Here is a 19,886-nt window from a genome sequence, read left to right as displayed (position 1 = left end):
GTGGGACCTGCACAGGGAGTTCGGGGCCCTGGAGGGTGGCTGAGCATCTCGCTCTGGGGGCACGTGTGCCAGCAGGAGGAGGAGGAGTGCGAGCTGTCTGCACATGGCCGTGTGGTCCGCGCTACAAAAGGCGGAGGCCGGTGGGTTTCCATTCTGCGGGCCGGGTGCTGGTGTGCTTGGTGCGTGGCTGGCACGGGGTGGGGCATACGGCTCCTGTACTCACGGAAATCCTGGCTTAGTTGGTCATATTTATTTGCTTTTTACAACTCTTTATTTGGAAATAATTTCAGTCTCAGAGAAGTTGCAGGATAAGAACAGGACAAAGGAGGCATGCTTCACCCGTTTGCCCATGTGCTGTATCAGTTGCGCACACTCTGTATCTGCCCCTGGTTTCTCTCTGAACCATTGGAGGGTGAGTGGCACACAGCCTGGCCTTTACCACGAGGTCCTGCAGTGTGCTTCCTGGGAATGAGGCCGTCCGCACGGAGCCAGAGCGTCTGCAGCGCCAGCGTCAGCGAGTCATGCTGCCTCCCGCAGCTGCTCCCGCGGCGCGGAGTGGGCTGTGTGTGCGATCTGCCATGGACACAGGAGATTCATGTCTGCAGTTTGCTGTCCTGTCTTTCGCAGTCTTCTTTAATCTGGAACATTTTCTTTATTTTTTTTCTTGTATTTTATGATATATTTTTGACGAATACAGACCTCGCTTTTTAAGAAATGGAACGTTCTTCTCATTTGTCTGTGGACAGTTTTTCCTGGCGTTATTAATTGTAATGACTGTCATCTGAGAAGAAACGGTGGCATGCAGCTGTGTAGGGAGGAGGGTCCAGCGGGTTCCTGGCTGTACTGGTGGGAAGGTGCACTTGGGGTTTCATAAACATTGTCCTCTTTTTCCTGTTTTCCCCATTCTCCCCCGGGGTTAGTCTTGTTTCCTGATACTTCCTACTAGTCTGTGATTTGGGCTGGTGAGAAGGGAGGGGTCAGGCCTAAGCGCACATAACCTCAGACAGGAAGGGCCTGCCTGCAGGAAGCAGGAGTATGGGGATCCCACGAAGGCAGCCCGGTGGGCGGTGCCCGCAGAGCTAGCCTTGGCCTTCAGAGGGACCTGTGGGCCGCAGGAAGTTGGGTAAAGAGGGTTTTCCTGTTGGATTCTTGGCAGCGGTGCTGAGTAAAAAGCGGGAAGGATGAAGCTGAGGGTGTGCATGCTGGGCCTGCGGAATGAGGGAGTGAGCGCCTGGTGTGGGTGGACGGAGTGGCTGCTGGGCTCCGGCTCGCTCAGCGGTGCTGAGCAGAGTGTTCCTTTGATCCGGGAGAAGAATGGCTTGGTAGTTTTCCATGATGTGCTCGGTTCTCTGCTCGCCAGAAGGCCAATGAGATGGTGGTGCTGTCTGGTCCACAGATGGCGCAAGCCTTGCTGAGTCCTTGGCCCCGCAGCCCAGCGCCCCTTTCTGCTTCCTCAGGCCCGCACTGTGCCCGGGGGCGGTGGGCTCCGGCCAGCGGCAGCGTCTGAGATGGGCATCTGGGCGGTGGGCTCCGGCCAGCGGCAGCGTCTGAGATGGGCATCTGGGCGGTGGGCTCCGGCCAGCGGCAGCGTCTGAGATGGGCACCTGGGCGGTGGGCTCTGGCCAGCTGCAGCGTCTGAGATGGGCATCTGGGCGGTGGGCTCTGGCCAGCTGCAGCGTCTGAGATGGGCACCTGGGCGGTGGGCTCTGGCCAGCTGCAGCGTCTGAGATGGGCATCTGGGCGGTGGGCTCTGGTCAGCTGCAGCAGTCTGAGATGGGCATCTGGGCGGTGGGCTCTGGCCAGCTGCAGCGGTCTGAGATGGACATCTGGGTGGTGGGCTCTGGCCAGCTGCAGCAGTCTGAGATGGGCATCTGGGTGGTGGGCTCTGGCCAGCTGCAGCAGTCTGAGATGGGCACCTGGGCGGTGGGCTCTGGCCAGCTGCAGCAGTCTGAGATGGGCATCTGGGTGGTGGGCTCTGGCCAGCTGCAGCAGTCTGAGATGGGCATCTGGGTGGTGCTCTGTGAAGGCCACGTCTGAGACTTGTTGCTGGATTCCATGCAGCAACTGAGCCTGTGATGTCAGGAGAGGCAGCGTGTGGTTGTCAAGGGACAAAGCCGCTTCTAAGGACTAGCGGGGACCCCCAGCCACAGGGAGAACACCTCTGCGGGCACGCCCTCCTGCTGCCCCTGGAGGACCAGTGCTGGACTCGGACCAGAGATGTGAACCCCTAGCCTTCTGCCTGCAGCTGGGTGTTTTAGAAAGACCCACTTTTTATTTGGTCGTTTTACTTACCTAAACATTTACCTTTGGGGAAGAAGACATGAGGTCCACAGGAGTGCTTAGATATCATGGAAAACGATCCTTTCTCAGAGTGGTGTGCCTTGTTTGAGCTCACTAGGATATGTATAATTTCATTTAACTTCAGCAGTATTATTTTTTTGATACTTAAATGTATAGGATATGTATAATTTTAAAAATACATATTTAAATAGTTGGTCATCTATGCTAGGTTGTTATTTGAGAAAAAGACCTGTGTTTTGGTCTTTAGATGAAGTAGCTGTGGACAGGCATTTGGATTTTTCCTGTGCAGCCACAGTGCTAAGTGCCCTCTGCACATTGTCTCATTATTTTACCAATAATAGCTTCATAGACTTTACAGTAACATTTGAAATATGTTTATGTGCATACTTACATGTTTTATATGTACATATATTTAAGAGTTGTTATACTATTAAGGACGGTTCTGTGTCAGTAAACGTAGATGTGTATTATCTTAATGGACTCAGAGTATTTTATTATAGGCATACCATAATGTGCTTAGCTAAACTTTTATTAATACATTTAAAATTATTTCTTGTTTGTAGTAATAATGCAGCAATAAATACTGATGTCCTTTCATGTGTGTACAGTTGTCTAATTCTTTCAGACAAGTTACTAGGGATATGGTTGATGGGTTGGAGGGAATAGAATGTTTGACTTTAAAAAAACGGTCCTCTTAGATCAGGATAAGCTCAAACGGTTACAGAAGAGTCTGAGGCCCGTGGGGTGATACTTGATGTCTCTCTTGTTTCTGTGCTCTCTTGTTTTAACCCTGCATGGGTGTGTAATGGTGTTCTTTTTCCCTCTTGTAGTAAGCTGTGCTAGAACAAAATGCAATGAAAGAAACACTGGATGAATGAAAAGCCCTGCTTTGCAACCCCTCAGCATGGCAGGCCTGCAGCTCATGACCCCTGCTTCCTCACCAATGGGTCCTTTCTTTGGACTGCCATGGCAACAAGAAGCAATTCATGATAACATTTACACGCCAAGAAAATATCAGGTACTAATGAGAACACTAATACCGGAGCGTTTTCACTAAAACAGAATGAATTAGCATTTCGTTGACACAACTTAATAAAACTTTTACCTGTTCAAGCTTTCCTCCTCTGATTAATTTTTGCATTCCAGATACTTTGTTCTTAATAATCCTTTTCTAACATCTTCTGAGTAATTGGTTTGATAGTTTTATTTGTGAAGTTCTTTATTTTCTCCCCTCTGAAAGCCTCATATCCATTTGGATGTGTCTGTCTTCATGAGCTGGGTAGGAATTGAGATTGGTTTGAACAACTATGAACTGGCAGAACCCTGGTTACAATAAATTTAGTCATTCACCTAATTCTAGAGAAGTATTCTGTCCGTGCAAAAATCTTAAGGATATTGTAAATGCGTTTCAACATATTTTATACAGTATAGCTCTGAATAACAGGCATTTTAATGGTTATTATTCATATATACAGATGCAGAAAGTAATGCTTTGGAGGAAGATATTAGAATACTGGAATTTCCTGAATTAAAAGAAAATCCCGTTTTCTAAATTCTGTACTTCGATAAGAAGTGTGTAATCTTCTTTCCCACTCTGTTTCCAGGTTGAACTGCTCGAAGCAGCTCTGGATCGTAACACCATAGTCTGTTTGAACACTGGCTCAGGGAAGACGTTCATTGCAGTACTACTCACTAAAGAGCTGTCCTACCAGGTCAGGGGAGACTTCAGCCGACATGGGAAAAGGACGGTGTTCTTGGTCAACTCCGGTAATCAAAAGGCTTTTTCAGATCGCATGGAGGAAACTGGTTAAATTATTGAAAATGTAGAGCGTTTCACAAACAATGTATTGTACTTGTTGGAATTCTGGTAGCAGAGCTGCTTACTTCTTAACTTTGTAGTATTTCTTTTAAATGTTGGCTGTTTTATTCCATAGGTGTAAAACTTTAGCTTTTCTTTTAGATGTAATTGCATTTAATTTTGATTCTGCATTTCTTTTGAATGGATGACTATTGTAACATGATCTGAGTTGTGTTATTTTGTTTTTGATTCATAAAACATGTCCAAAGGTGCCTGATTATGACATAGGTAACTTTTTGATTTATGATTATGCTCTACCAGTTGTCGAAAGAAAGTTAAATAGTTGCTTCTTAATAGTTAAAAATAGTTGTATGTGTTTGGGATTATATATTAAAATAAACGTATAAAATGTGAACCTGAGCTGCTAGCGTCCTAATACAACCATGTGATTCCCCTCCTTTTTTATATGTCCTTGGTGTAGGGTGTTCTCACTGGTGTAAATTCACTGTAGTCTGTATTGTTTCTCGGGAAACGGTCTGATTTTATTGACCAAAACAGGAGGGGTGGATGTGGAGTAGTTCTCATTCTAGCCTAAAAGTGACATTTTTAGGTTGGGGAAAATCGGCTATAAAGTGATACAGGGTCTTAGAAGTGAGTGACAGTCAGGGGGTGAGTCTAAGAAGAACACTTTGGAAATACTAAAATGCAGGTGGTTAGGTGTAATACCGAACAGTAAGGGCTTCTGGCACTGTCTGAACCATTAGCAGCCCGACAACCAACTCGAGCCAACTTCTCTTTCTCTTTGTAACCAGCAAACCAGGCTGCTCAGCAAGTGTCAGCTGTCAGGACTCATTCAGACCTCAAAGTTGGCGAATACGCACACCTAGAAGTACATGCCTCTTGGACTAAAGAGAGATGGAACCAGGAGTTCGCTAAGCACCAGGTAAGACTTGCAGAGACATTTCCCCTGTAAACCCCGACACGCCCCGGTGTGGTTAGGAAGATGCCCTGCAGCCTTGGCTGTCTGAAAACCCTCCTCCCTGTGCTTGTGGGCCCAGAAAGCAGCACCTTTGTCTCTGGGTCTCACCGCAGAACCGAATGAACTGCTGCGGGTGTAGCTCTGACATCGTAGTGTGGTTACTTGCTGGGGGAGCCAATCCCCACTCTCCAACGCGCAGATAAGGCTTTCAGGAAGTGTGCTCTGAGCAGAGTGTCTGAGACTGGAGCCGCTTCTCGGTGGAGCTCTTTGGGTCTTTGATGGACTTCCTCTCCTCACCGTGGCCTTCCGCCAGCATGTGCTGAGGGTCTTCTGCGCTGAGCGTGTTGGTGGATCTGAGTGATGTGGAGAGCGGCCACCGTGTCTGGACAGGTTCCAGCCTTGGACTGAGGAGAGGGCAAGGTCCTCCATGGCCACGTGCACGTCCCAGCCTGGAGGGCAGAGCCTCCACACCATGATAGCCGGCAGCTGTGGTTGTCAGCTGGAACCTGTGGTCCCAACACGTGGCCCCAGGTGCATGTAGTTGAATAGGATTGAAACCCACGTGAATGTTGTATACATCTTGACCACGCGCTTCCTTTGCCTCTGGGCCAGTGTTTCCCAAACTTCTCTCATGATGAGAATCACCTGGTGGAGTTGTTAAACTACAGATTCCTGAATCCCAACTAAGAAGTGCTAAGCTAGAATTTTGGGGAACATACAGGTAAAATTGTACACTTAACTAGTGCTCTAAGGGAAAGAAAACTCCAGAGCACTAGTTAGGTGTACAATTTTACCTGTATGTTCTCCAAAATTCTAGTTTAGCACTTCTTAGTTGGGATTCAGGAATCTGTAGTTTAACAACTCCACCAGGTGATTCTCATCCTGAGAGTAGTTTGGGAAACACTGCCCTAGGCATCTGCTATAAAATAAAGACACGGCTTGTGGGCGCTGGCGCTGTCTCTCCGTCAGAGAAGCAGCGTCCCACCGAGACCCAGCTTCCATTCCCTTTTCTGTCTTTTCTAGGCCTTTCAGCCGCCCCCTCGGGATCACCCTTGGCCGTGCTGGTGCGGCACAAAGTGGTCAAAAGCGGCTTCCTAACTAACCATTAGCAGCCTTCATACGGTCTGCTAGTGTGTCTCACATTTTGGGTTCAGTCCATATTGAAAAAGCACTTCAGAGTCCACAGAATGATAATCTATAAAAAGAACATTTAACAGCCGTAAAAAAGAGAAAAGTTTACCCTTTGCAATAGCATGGATGGACCTAGAGGATGTTATGCTAAGTGAAATGAGCCAGTCAGAGAAAAACAAGTACCAGTGCTCTCACTCATATGTGGAATCTGATTAACAAAATGCACTGACAAGCAAATAGAGAGACTCAGATGGAGAGCAGGCAGACCGCTCCAGTGGTGGTGGTGGGCGGGGGAGGCGAGTGGGGGGAGTTGAGCAAACAGCAGAAAGCTCAGGGACAGGACAGCCGTGGGGTGATTGTGGGGAAGAAGTGGGTGGAGGAGGAAGAGGGTTGGGGGTATGCGTGGTGACGGAAAAAAATAAAATAGGATGAATTAAATGGAAAAAACACATTTTGTTTGTGTCATCTTTTGGAAAATTTTGTCAGTTCAGTGGGGTGGGGGGAAACTGAGTTGTTTTGTGATTTGATTAAATTGGCAGGTCTCAGTCAAAACACAGCTGTGGGGACCTGAAGTAGATTTAAAAGAGTTATCAAAACATGGTCTCTGTGGGAGAATTGTTCTTCATAGTCTGTGTCATGTTTTCCTAATCCCACTTCTTGGTTCCAAAGTATGAGCCTCCCTTACATGTAGAATTTTTTTTTTTAAATTAATATCCTGTTAATTTTATTTTATTTATTTATTTTTTAATATATATTTCATTGATATTTTACAGAGAGGAGGAAGGGAGAGAGATAGAGAGCTAGGAACGTCAAAGAGAAAGAAACATTGACCAGCTGCCTCTTGCACACCCCCTACAGGGGATGTGCCCGCAACCAATGTACATGCCCTTGACTGGAATCGAACTTGGGACCTTTCAGTTCGCAGACTGACGCTCTACCACTGAACCAAACCGGTTTTGGCACATGTAGAATTTTTGTTTAATTTTGACTTACGGATTTCTTAGTTCTTCCCTTCAGGACAATGGCTCCATAACCTCCTGTCATGTAAGTGCATCTCATTGGGTGAATGGTACATTTGTTCACGGCGATGTCAATTTTATTTTAGGTTCTCATTATGACTTGCTATGTCGCCTTGATTGTTTTGAAAAATGGTTACTTGTCACTGTCAGACATTAACCTTTTGGTATTTGATGAATGTCACCTTGCAATCCTAGACCACCCATATCGAGAAATTATGAAGGTAAGTTTTTATATTTTATCAGTTTTAATAATTTAGTTCAAATTAATGAGTACAAGCAGTGTTTTTATATATCAAAGCAATTAGTTACTAATTTCGAGATCTTGATTCTAGTGTATGAATACATATTAATGTTCGTTTACATTTATAGTTAATAATAAGTTATAATAAATAATCTGTAATGAAACTAAATCTATAATTAAAATTTAAGCATAACAAATCTGCCTTTGTGATAAATGGAACTTTTAAGCATGCTACCATAATTCTGTAAGTAATATTTTTTGGTTTGTCAGTTTTTTGGACATGTTTTAATATGGTGATGCCTTTTTTGTTATGGCCTTGCAAAATGAGTTTCTTACCGTTAGTATCTTGTATCGTGTTAGCTCTGTGAAAGTTGTCCATCATGCCCTCGTATTTTGGGACTAACTGCTTCCATTTTAAATGGGAAATGTGATCCAGAGGAATTAGAAGAAAAGATTCAGAAACTGGAGAAAATTCTTAAGAGTAACGCGGAAACTGCAACTGACTTGGTGGTCTTAGACAGGTACGCCCTCCCCGGACTCGGTGTGTCAGACCCGCTAGCTCTAATGGAAGCCTCCGGGCCTCCCAGGACGGGCCTGCATCAGAGACAGAGTTCTCTGCCAGGACAGTGCTTCGGAGGGCAGGTGTCACCGCTCCCAGAGAGACAGAGGAGGGCTCCTGCCTTGGAGAGAAGATGGCGTGAGCCTCGGCCCTCCAGAGCTGCTGATGGGGACGGGATAGTGAATTTCTGTTCTTTTCTATCAACGTGTGCGCTTTGTTCTTCTGACCGAAATGTGAGGGTTTGCGAGAACATTGCTTAGAGAAGTCAGTGTTTTGCAATATGCTTTAAAATAATTGGAAGCTCCCTGTGGTTTTGAAAATGGTGATGTATTTCTAAGAAAGATGCTAATGAGTTCTAGGCTCGTCTCTTTGAGAAGGTTGCTATTTTGAGTTTCATTAAAACACACACACACACACACACACACAAATTTTGATGTAAGTTCATGGAAGGGAGCCTGTATAAACAAGGTTTTTAAGTAAATGAGACAAATTTCATTCATATTAAAATACCTTTATATTCCTATCAGATATAGTCTTTTATTTTTAAAAATATATATTTTATTGATTTTTTTTACAGAGAGGAAGGGAAAGAGAGAGATAGCTAGGAATGTCGATGAGAGAGAGACATCGACCAGCCACCTCTTGCACACCGCCTACTGAGGATGTGCCCACAACCAATGTACATGCCTTTGACCGGAATCGAACCTGGGACCCTTTAGTCCGCAGACCGGCGCTCTACCACTGAGCCAAACCGGTTTCGGCCAGATAGAGTCTTTTAACAAGTAAAGACATACATACGTGCTACCGTTTTCATTATTCTCAGACTATGGATTTAAATCCAACATGGGCTGTGAATACTGGCTCCACTAACTGTAAGCTGTGTGACTTCCGGTCACTTGCTGTTCCTGCATCTGTAAAATGGCATAGGCAGTGGTTTCAGGGGATCCTTGGAGGATTAGTTACGTAGACACCTAGAAAACACCTTGCAGTGTGCCTGGCGTTTAGTAGAATTTTGGAAAATTCTCTTTGTAGAATGAGAATAAAAGGTAACGTTTCAGGGTATATAGGACTTAGGTATCCAAATGCCATACAGACCTCATAACCTTTAGGAGATGTTAATTTTTACTCCTCTGAGCTAAAGTGATCTTTGATGTAGCAGTGAAGTTGCTTTTATCCAGTTTCAATTAGATTGGTAGGCCAGTACCACAAAAGGAGAGTAAAGGTATTAGAGCTTTTAAGTAAAAACTGACAGGTGATCTGTTGGGTTTGGCATTGCCTACTTTTCTAAATGTGGCTCTTTTGTTCGGTATAAATTCTGGTTAAGAATAATGAAAACTAGGATTTAAAAATGTCCTCACTATATTTTTTCCTTAATTATTATATGTGCTTTTAGAATAGTATGTGCTACTCTGTCACGTTGTGAAAGATCCAATGAATGATGCTGTAATTGACTGGAAGTTGGGGGAAGCTTTCCCTATATCAGGCGTAATAAAACACATAAAAAGCAAAGTTGACATTTGCAAATGCTATGCCTTTCAACTAGAGTGGAAGTGGATTCATTTAATAAACACTCTCCCTACCATCTAGCCTCCATCCCTCATTTCTGCCTCTGAAAAGTGCCGCGTTGCGTTTCTGAGTATTTTGACCAACATTATTCCTAAGGGGGCAAAGATGAAAGTGTAAACCTAAGAAAACAAAATAAAAAACCTGGCATAAAAGTGAATTTACAAGATCCTTTGACTGTCAGCTTCCTGCAGTCATTCCTTGAGCCCTGACAGGCAAACACACAGTGTGGACACAGGGAGTATACTTCAGGAGGCTGTGAGCCGGCCTGCTGTCCCAGTAGGTGTGCAGGCTGAGCACAGGGAGTTTCTTGCTTGGTATAGTGAGGTAGTGCATTGCTGCGGTATTGACAACCTCTGTTCTCCCGTTAAAGATACACGTCTCAGCCGTATGAGATTGTGGTGGACTGTGGGCCATTTGTGGACAGAAGTGGGCTTTATGAGCGACTGCTGATGGAGTTAGAGGAAGCACTTGACTTTGTCAATGACTGTAACATATCTGCACATTCAAAAGAAAGAGATTCTACTTTAATTTCTAAACAGGTGAGCATTTGCAGAGTAAGTATAGAATATATAATAAAAGGCTTCTGTTTGCTTTTAGTATTGAAATGGAAATATGTTTCTAATGAGGATAGTTTCTATACCTTTTAATCTAAGCGTAGGGGTGTCGAACTCAATCAGAGAAGGGGCCAAAATCTAAAATCCAGCCTAAATCGAGGGCCGAATGGTTTACTGAACAGTCATAAACTGTCATTGTGATGGAAACGCAGCGGAGTGCAGTGATGACAGCGCGGTGCGGGCCACATTGCAAGGCCTGACGGGACAGATTTGGCCCGCGGGCCTTGTGTTTGACACATGTGATCTAAGGCCTTGACCTTATCTCTTTGGACATGTATCAAACACATCCTGGGCTGAGTTTACTACTACCGACAGACATTTCTGTTAAGTATAGCCCTCCCTGGTGTAAGAGATGACTTAGGAGGTTCACGCCATGGCTGTTGAATAAAGGAATGAGCCCAGTTTTCTCATTTCTTGCTCAGATGAGTTAGCACTGCTCAGATCCCTTGGCTAAACAAATTCTTCTGCTGTTCCCTGTGTGTAACTGGATATGAGCTCGCCATCTCTGAATGGGATCCGGCTTTGAGAAGAGATCCTTAGGATAGTGGTTCTCAAAGTAGGGACCCCAGACCAGCACCCCCTGGACATTATGGGCTCACCTTTGACTTGCGGAGTCTGTAATGGGGTGGGTCAAAAAGGCTGAGCTTGACAGGCCATCCAGTTAGCCTGATGCATTAAAACTTGAGGACCGTTGTTCTAGGACTTTGCGACCTCTGCATCTTAATTTCCCTCGTGCTGGTTTTTTCTGAAGCAGTAATGCCCAGACTCTCCTTAGCCCTTGCATTGTCACGAAGTCCGTGTTCACCCTGTCTGTCCTTTACTCGCCTGCAGAGGCTCCCCAGTCACTCGCTGTGGACGGACATTCTGCTCTGAGCTGGGGCTGTCAGGGGTGGTTTCCTGGCATAGAGCAACGGGACAATCGTCTGCTCTTTGATACCTAAAGTAAGATGGCTCCCTGTGGAGGCCTTATATAGTTCCTTGGAAACAAGTGACTCAGTTGTCCTAGCTAACCATAGATCTAAAATAAAGTTTCATTCTCTTTATACAATTGCATCTTTTAATATCTATTTGATTATTTTTTATATATTTATTGATTTTTTACAGAGAAGAAGAGAGAGGGATAGAGAGTTAGAAACATTATTGAGAGAGAATCATCTATCAGCTGCCTCTTGCACACCTCCTACTGAGGATGTGCCCGCAACCAAGGTACCTGCCCTTGACCGGAATGGAACCTGGGACCTTTCAGTCCGCAGGCTGATGCTCTATCCACTGAGCCAAACTGGTTTTCGGCTATTATTTGATTATTTTTGCTGGGAAAAACAAAATAATGGTTCATATGTGTGTGTGTGTGAAATGTGTGTGTGTATGAAATATGTGTGTGTGTGAAATGTGTGTGTGAATGAAATTGTGTGTGTGTGTGTGTGTGAAAAAAATAGAGCTTGGAAGGATGATAGGCCCTGGCCCCAACTGTGGGGCATTAACCTGAGTGTTCACAGGAATATGTGGGGGACGTTTATTTGAAGACAGTGTAAGCCCCAGTTCACCCTCCGAGGGGACGGCTACGTGATCACTGCTTAACGTTGGTCTCTATGCTCTCTGGCAGATCCTGGCGGACTGCCGCGCGGTGCTGGTGGTGCTGGGCCCCTGGTGTGCGGACAAAGTGGCCGGCATGATGGTCAGGGAGCTGCAGAAGCACATCAAGCACGAGCAGGAGGAGCTGCACAGGAAGTTCCTGCTGTTCACGGACACGTTCCTGCGGAAGATCCACGCGCTGTGCGAGGAGCACTTCTCGCCCGCCTCCCTGGACCTCAAGTTTGTGACGCCCAAGGTGCTCAAGCTGCTGGAGATCCTGCGCAAGTACAAGCCGTACGAGCGGCAGCAGTTCGAGAGCGTGGAGTGGTACAACAACCGCAACCAGGACAACTACGTGTCCTGGAGCGACTCCGAGGACGAGGACGAGGATGAGGAGATTGAGGAGAAGGAGAAGCCGGAGACCAACTTCCCTTCTCCCTTCACCAACATTCTCTGCGGGATCATCTTCGTGGAGAGGAGATACACGGCGGTCGTCTTAAACCGGTGAGCTCCACGCCAACACCCCGAGCAGAGCCAGGCGGGGCCAGAGCTGCAGGGGCGACGGCCGTGTCCCCTGGCACCATCCCCGCGGCCCGCTCACCTCGGTGCCTGGCAGGGCTGCAGGGGGCATGAGTGCCCAGAGCTTCCCCAAAAGGCCGATTTCCCAGCCCTGAGGGTTTCTCCGAAAGGATGCAAACCTCCCCCCTCTCCCCCCCAGCTGAGTGGAGAGCGGCACAGGAAGCTGAGTTAAAGCAAGGCCTCCTGGTTTGCTTCAGCTGGTGGGTCTGTCCAGACAGTCCTTGTCCTGTGCCAGGTGTGAGGGCGGCGGTCAGCACTCTCAGCCAGCTCTGTCCCCAAGGGCATCGGTGGGTGAATGTCTAATTTTATGTTAGCTTTTCCCCCGTAGAGTGTCAGTTCACGTTTCCAGTGGAAAAGGTTTGGAACAACTGGACTCACATGTGGGTTAGTTCGTGGACTATTAGTGAATTTCCTGAGTCGGGAGAGGATAAGGTGCCAGGGAAGCACTGGGAGAACATGGCAGAGGAGATGGCGGGCCCCGGCCTGCACCCGCCTGGGGAGCAGCTGGGCCTCCCGCACGCACCCCCAGGCGCTGGCATCGCTGGTCCGGTGGGCACAGCCCGGTCTCCTCCTCTGTGGTCGGTGCTGTATTGTGAGGGCCAGGCCCTGACTGTGCTCCAGACAGCTCCTTCCTGTGACTTCCCTTAATTGGCTCACGCCGGTCCCTCAGAGCCTTCCTGCCGGCAGTGAGCTCTGCGGAGAAACTAAGCTCTGTTTCCTAAGGCGACTTCAGATTCTTTTCTTTCCAAACTGCTTCTGACTGGTGTGGGGTTTTTGAAAACGTAGCTGAGGAAGGAGCAATTGGCCCCCGGGGCCGCGTCTGGTGCTGCTCAGTCTGGTAATTCTCAGCGTCATTGGGCCGATCCTGCAAGGAGCCGCAGAGCAGCTCAGGGAGTGAGCACCAAACCAGGAGCTAAGGTGGGGAAGGGGCTTCTGACCACCCACTCCAGCCACTTATTTCTGTAAAAGAGAGAAGGCCTCGGGGGGAGTGGTTTGCTCTGCGCTACATTGCTGGTCCCTGACAGACAATGCCAGGAGCCTATGTCCTGCCTGCTGGTTTCCAGCTCCCTCTGCAGCACAGGCCCGGGCGCCCCAGCATGCCGGGCTGATGGCCTCGCCCCAGGCGGGCAGGCTGCCAGGAGGGCGGCTGCTGGGATCGGATGGGAGGAAGGCCTTCAGCGGGCGGAGGGGTTGCTGCTGGCCCAGCTCTGAGTGGGTAGAGACAGCCCCCACCCCTTTTGCAAGATGGTTTAAGAATTACGTTTTCTGGGGCTGGGAGAAGAAGCGGGGCCTCCTCTGCACGTGTTGTTAGGTGTGGGGTGGGCCAGGCCTCACTGCAGGCCTCACTGAGGAGGCTTATCCACAACCAGCCGTGGCTTCCTCTTGCCGGGAGGATCGGAGTAATTGTGATCAGCTCTCATAAAGTGTGGCTGGAATGTAGTGTCGGATGATGAATCAAGAGCGATTTGAGGGCTGACCTTATGGGCGGCTAATTGAATGTACAATAGAGGGCTTGTTCCAGTTTTTAATAAGCCTGGAAAAACTTCCCAAGCCCAGATCCTTCCCTCCCCTCGACCTGCGGGAGGGAAAGCCCGTTCTCAGTGGCCAGTTCGTGGGCTGAAGCGATTGGAGCACACGGCGGCTCTCCCATCCCTGTTAGAGAATAAAGCACAGCGCTTCTGTGTGCAGAGGGGGTCTGCGCAGTCTGGGTTATAGTTCTCTTTCTGCCTTGTATGTAGGGCTTATAATTTATCTTCATATCTCTGTATTTTTCACCTTCACAGCACCTGGGGAGGGGAAGGTAGAGAATGAGACAGACGAGGAGACAGACTCAGTGGCTCCCGGAATAACCCCGACAGGAAGAGCAGAGACGGCTTCCCTGTGAGCCGCACAGCGAATAACCTAGTCAGTCACAGCCTCATGAACAAACATGAGTCCATGCTGATTCAGGAAATGCAGACAGGAGAACAGAGACCTGTTATCTAGTGCCCTGTGCTCCTTTGATGTGCCGCTGCCTCTTGTGGGATAACTTCCCAATCTTGCGTGACATCGGACAAACCTGGGTTTACACCCCCCCCCCCCACTTCCCTAATAACCTGTTGACAGAAAAGTTGGCAAAGACAGTGCTGAGTTCCCCTGTACCACCCCCGCCCCCAGCTTTCCCCTCATGCTATTAACATCTTATGTTATCATGGTGCACTGTCACACCCAGAAGCTCAGACTTTATGTGAATTTCACCGGGTTTCCTGTGAATACCCTCTTTTTAATGCATTTACTTGCTATGTCTCCCCAGTCTGGTCTGTTCCGGTTTCTCGGTCTTCCCTGGTTTTGGATGACCTTGGCAGTCCTGAGGAGAGTCCAGTGGGGCGTTTGTAGAATGCCTCTCAGTCTGAATTTGTCTGACATGGTTCTCGGTGTCAGACTGGGGTTCAGGGTGTGAAAGGCTACCCCAGAGATGACGTGCCTTCCCCTGGTGTGAGTGTTCGTGACGGCAGCATGGACACACAGTGATGTTAGACTTGGCCACCCGGCTCCCTGGTTCTGCGGGCTTCACCACAGTCCGTCTCTGGCCTTTTCTCCCGTGATTCTTTGGAAGCATGCCCCCGTCCCGTTTCTCCGGGGGAGGGCTGAGCTCAGCCCCGGAGACGGGCTTCTCTGTCAGTTACTGGGATTCTCTCAGGAAAGCAGGTCCCTGTTCGCCTGTTGGCCTGTTTGTGTTTATTCAGTCAGCATGGACTCGCGTTTGTGTGTTCTCTGCCTTGGGCTGTAACCTAGCAGCAGGCCGTTCATTTTGCTCACGTGGTCCGCGCCTAGGGGGTGGCTCCTGTTCCTTTGGTGGGCCGCCTCCTCTGTGTGAGCACAGCCTCGTGTCTGACGCTCCTCCGTGCCCACCTCTGTCCTGCCCCTGCTTTCCCTGCAGAACAGACATCCTTCCCCGGAGGGCTCTGCTCCTTATTTCTACCCACTCAGAGTGTGTTTGTGAAAGTTCTCGTGCCTCAGCCTCTTCTCTGTACAACAGCAGCAATAGCTCTCTCTCCATTGGACATTGTATGTAAAATGGCTGTTTTGTCACCTGATACACAGTGGGTGCTAATTCCTCATGCTCTTCCTGCATACACCTGGGGAATACAGCGTCACTGTGTTATAACTATCAGTGATTCTTTTTTAGTAAGATCACACAGGAGTTACATTTGATTTTCTCACTTTGATAAGAAAATATAAAGAGTAAGGATAGTATCAAAGGTGCTAGAGGCCCAGTGCATGAAAACTCATGCACTCGGGGGGGTCCCTCAGCCCGGCCTGTGCCCTCTCGCAGTAGGGGACCCCTCGGGGGATGTCTGACTGATGGCGTAGGCCCACTCCCCATGATCAGCGGGCATAAGCCGGCAGTCGGACATCCTTAGCGCTGCCAGAGGCAGGAGAGGCTCCCGCCACCGCCACTGCACTGGCCAGCCATGAGCTGGCTGCTGGCTGAGCGGCGCTCCCCTGTGGAAGCGCACTGACCACCAGGGGGCAGCTCCTGTGTGGAGTGTCTACCCCCTGGTGGTCAGTACGTGTCATAACGATTGATCATTCTGCCATTGGGGTCAATTTGCATATTATCCTTTTATTATATAGGATTATTGACAACATATTTCAATACCCGGCAGACATTTCTGATGAAATTCTTCCCCTTTTGGCTGTCTGTAAGTTAGCATGTTCGGTCACAGCAGAAGTGTATCCATCTCCTGGTGGTCAGAATGTGGCTGCGTGGTTCTTGTGGGCTGTGCTGCCTCCGGTGTCATTGGTAGGCCGAGTGCATTTGCACGCAGGGTGTGTTTGCACAGCCAGTGCCCGCGTGGTGAGGGAGGTGCAGAGGTGGAAGCACCTTGGAAGAAGTGGAAGAGACTCTTGGTGTGGGTAGTAAGAATGTCTGTCAGATGTAGTGCAACAGGAACCATTTCTCAGATTCATTTTGTTAATTGTCAATTTTCATGGAATTTTACAAAAACATTGGTCTCTGGTGGATTTGAAATTAAAACAGTAACCAGTTTGCTAGAGAGAGTTTGCGAAGCTCTGAGCACTGGAGGGCAGTGTAGTTGACCACACAGCTTGCTGGTGGGACTACATGCATAGACTCCGTGTAGGAGGCGGCAGGACACTGGGACTGTGATCCCAGTTCCTCCGGGAATCTCCGCAGCTGGTCTGCACCCGCTCCTGCTAGCAGCCCTGTGTTGTTGCTCCGAAACCCATGGCTTCGTCTTGGGCAACTTACCTGAGGGAGAAATAGGTGTTCTTTCTCTAGACTCTCCCTGCCCAGGCAGAGCGCTTCTAATTGTTACGCACTGAGAGCTGTTTAATGCACATGCAGTGTCTCCTGTTCTCTGCAGCATCGATGGGCGTCATTAGGAGGAATAGCCACTCACCATGCCTCTGTCCCGCAGCTCATTGGAGTCTGCCAGGCTGATGGCCTGGCGAAGGGAAGCACTCCGCCTCCTCGGAGTAACTTGCAAAGCATTGTTCCTGCCTCTGATGCATTCATGTTGGTGCTTGCGTACATAAGCTTCAATTTGGAAGCTCCCATTTCTAGGATAATGTCATATTTTAGATGTGGGTCTGCTGTTTGTGCACGTGGCCTTGCTCTGTGTTACAGATGTCATCAGTTGTAATAACTGAACAAAGCTTCGATGCGCTAAGAATGTTTCTGATTCTGCACGTTTCAGTGCTAGGCTTGTGGGCAGGCTCCCAGACTGACTGGGCATCCAGGCTGTGCTGATGGGAGCAGCGGGATATTCTAGATGGCCCTCCGAGTTTCTCCAGCCCTTTGATATTAGTCTGTTTCATGTAGTTAGAAAAGGAAAAAAAGAATGGTTCGACTTAAAAATGCAATTTTCTATTAGGAATTTATGCTATGTTGTGTGACTTCAGAAGAACCATGTGGAACCACTTACGTCAGGTGTGGAACCATTTATCCTTGTGCTGAGTTTTGGATGTGGATATTTCCAAAATAGCTGTAATGGCCGTGCTTAGTGCTCACCTTCTGTACGTGTAACGTGATCTCCGCCCAGCTCTTCCCTGCCCCGCCAGGAGGCCGGCCTGAGGGATGGGCACAGAGGGCATGGGCACCCGGGGGGAATGCGAGGAGCAGGCCACGGCGTGTTCCTTCCTCCGAGGGTGGGATGCGGTCTGGCTGCTGTGCTGGGGCCGGGCAGTGGGGTTAGGAGCAGGTGTCCTCTCCTGGAGCTCTGCTCCCAGGGTGCAAGGTGCGGGGAGGCGGAAGGCCTGCCCAGGCTCCTTCGCTGCGAGCTTCTCCCGTGGCGCAGGGTGAGCGTGGCCACGGACACTAGGCTGGCTGCCGCCCCTGGTGTCCCGCGCCCAGAGCGGTGCATGTGCCTGCAGCTGCGGTGGAGGAGGAACTGCTGTCTCCGCCGGCTCTGGCCCTGGCCCTTCGGCCACACTGCTGTTAAGTCATCCCCCAATGAGGGAGTTGGAGGCGCTGTGACCACCGTGTCCATCAGGCTGCATCGGTCGCGGCCTGTGGTTGTGGTACATGAATTGGGCCCACAGACCTGTCAGTGAGGAGTGGCAGGGCTCCGTCAGCTCCCGGGAAGATGGCACTTGGTTAGGTGTATGGGCAAAAAAGACACGCATTTCCATTTTAAGGGAGACCTTACAAACAAGGTCTAAAATTTCCCTCTCGCCAACGCTTAACTTCAACATGTGTATGATTTTCTTAGATTGATAAAGGAAGCTGGCAAACAGGACCCGGAGCTGGCTTACATCAGCAGCAACTTCATAACCGGACACGGCATCGGGAAGAACCAGCCTCGCAACAAGCAGATGGAAGCAGAATTCCGGAAGCAGGAAGAGGTGACTTACGTTAACATAACCCCGGTGGCAGTTCTCAGAACACACCGTACACTCGTAGGCACGCCCCTCTGCATGCACCCAGGCTTTCCCAGGAAGACAGGGAGCTTGTGCACGCACGACTTCTCCTGAGGCGGTTGTGTCTGATTCACAAACTCAGTATTAGAATTGTCCTGTAAACCGGTTTGTGTCTTATTTGCTGTCAACCATTTTACTTTCACATTGATACCTTTTCTATGTCATAGCTTTGCTAATATTCCATTTGGGGAGTCCGATGGCCAGAGGCTGATAGATCTATCTAAAACCAAATTTACTTTATTATTTAACTTATCCTGAATTGGGAAATGGTGTTATTTTAAATCTAAGAAGAAAAAAGTTTTCACTTTCATTTTTAACTAGAGGCCCAGTGCACGAAATTTGTGCAGGAGGCTTGGCCCTCGCAGCTGGCTGCCTCTGCCAGCCCTCTGCAAGGTCATCCAGACAGTTGTCTGGACAGTTGTTCTGCTGTTCGGTCTAATTAGCATACTAGCTCTTTATTATATGGGACTCTAATTTCTGCATGATTCCGTAAAATAAAGAATGCCTTGCTTGTAATTTTTAATTTCATCTGATTGAGGGATTTTAGTGAATTCTGACATCTTTGGAGGGAAGTTGGCACAGTCTCACAGACATGATATCATTGTGTGGGGTCAGAAGTGGATTCAGTGGGTTACTTGTGGGCAGGGTTCTTTGTGGTCATTAAAGAAGCCAGCCCCTTCACCCTGAGGCTTCCTGTGATTTGTGCATGGACACTCTCTAAAGTTGAAAGACACTTTGATTTCTCAAATCATCTTCAGTTGAAAACTTGTTAAATCAGAATTTCTTTGCCCATGTGTTCATGCAGCATGAATTTTGTTGGATGTCATCTTCCTTAGCTTGGTCTTAAAAGTTTAGCGGGCCCAGAGTATATGTCAGAAATGACGGTTGTCACTTTTACTACATTTTTCGGGGGAAATTTTTTAGAATTGCTTTTATTTGGTGGATTTTTTTTCAGGTACTTAGGAAATTTCGAGCACATGAGACCAACCTGCTTATTGCAACAAGTATTGTGGAAGAGGGTGTTGATATACCAAAATGCAACTTGGTGGTCCGTTTTGATTTACCCACAGAATATCGATCCTATGTTCAATCTAAGGGAAGAGCAAGGGCCCCAATCTCCAATTATATCATGTTAGCAGATACGGACAAAATCAAAGGTTTTGAAGAGGACCTTAAAACATACAAAGCTATTGAAAAGGTAAGGTCCAAAAATTAAAGCTATTTCTGTGTACATAGAAATAGATGAAGCAGGTTTATCCACTCAGAATGGCCTCCATCGGCATGTGCACTGTGTACATAAGCAAGATGAACATTAGGGTGGGGCAAAAGTAGGTTTACAGTTTGTATGGAAAATAATACAGTAATTAATAAATCACAACATAAAAGTAAACTTTTGTGTACTCACAACTGTAAACCTACCTTCCCCCCACTCCCCCACCTGTAATTACAAAGAGCCAGCAGCGTTTTATAAAGCGCTGGAAAGCTGACGATAAAACAGTGGGAATGGTCACGTGGGTTATTCAGGAAGAACGCCTGGGAAGCATACTGCTAGTGTGGGCAGTGTGGTGACGGTTTATTGTGTGAGTTGTGGAGTGACTTAAG

At 48.1% G+C, this 19,886-nt stretch overlaps 1 protein-coding gene across 10 annotated transcripts in view; it reads left to right on the top strand.

The window, feature by feature from the left end:
- The window catches only part of DICER1 (dicer 1, ribonuclease III), a 67,614-nt gene that overhangs the window by 22,427 nt on the left and 25,301 nt on the right, over positions 1–19,886 (top strand). For 2 of the 10 annotated variants that reach the window (XM_045577214.1, XM_036425791.2), the window contains 9 exons: positions 3,132–3,319; positions 3,906–4,068; positions 4,912–5,042; positions 7,315–7,449; positions 7,830–7,990; positions 9,965–10,133; positions 11,812–12,284; positions 18,077–18,209; positions 19,240–19,482. In XM_045577214.1, coding sequence (XP_045433170.1) covers positions 3,176–3,319; positions 3,906–4,068; positions 4,912–5,042; positions 7,315–7,449; positions 7,830–7,990; positions 9,965–10,133; positions 11,812–12,284; positions 18,077–18,209; positions 19,240–19,482 — 1,752 coding nt within the window. In that variant the 5' untranslated portion in view covers positions 3,132–3,175. Of the gene's footprint in view, positions 1–2,216; positions 2,375–3,131; positions 3,320–3,905; positions 4,069–4,911; positions 5,043–7,314; positions 7,450–7,811; positions 7,991–9,964; positions 10,134–11,811; positions 12,289–18,076; positions 18,210–19,239; positions 19,483–19,886 lie in introns of those variants that run through there. The other 8 variants (XM_045577213.1, XM_045577215.1, XM_036425792.2 and 5 more) reach the window with 7 other exon arrangements.

This window comes from Pipistrellus kuhlii, unplaced genomic scaffold, assembly GCF_014108245.1.
Source record: "Pipistrellus kuhlii isolate mPipKuh1 unplaced genomic scaffold, mPipKuh1.p scaffold_m20_p_85, whole genome shotgun sequence".
NCBI lineage: Eukaryota > Metazoa > Chordata > Mammalia > Chiroptera > Vespertilionidae > Pipistrellus > Pipistrellus kuhlii.
The sequence above is the reverse complement of the archived record's forward strand: the minus strand, read 5'-3'. Positions and strand labels throughout refer to the sequence as shown.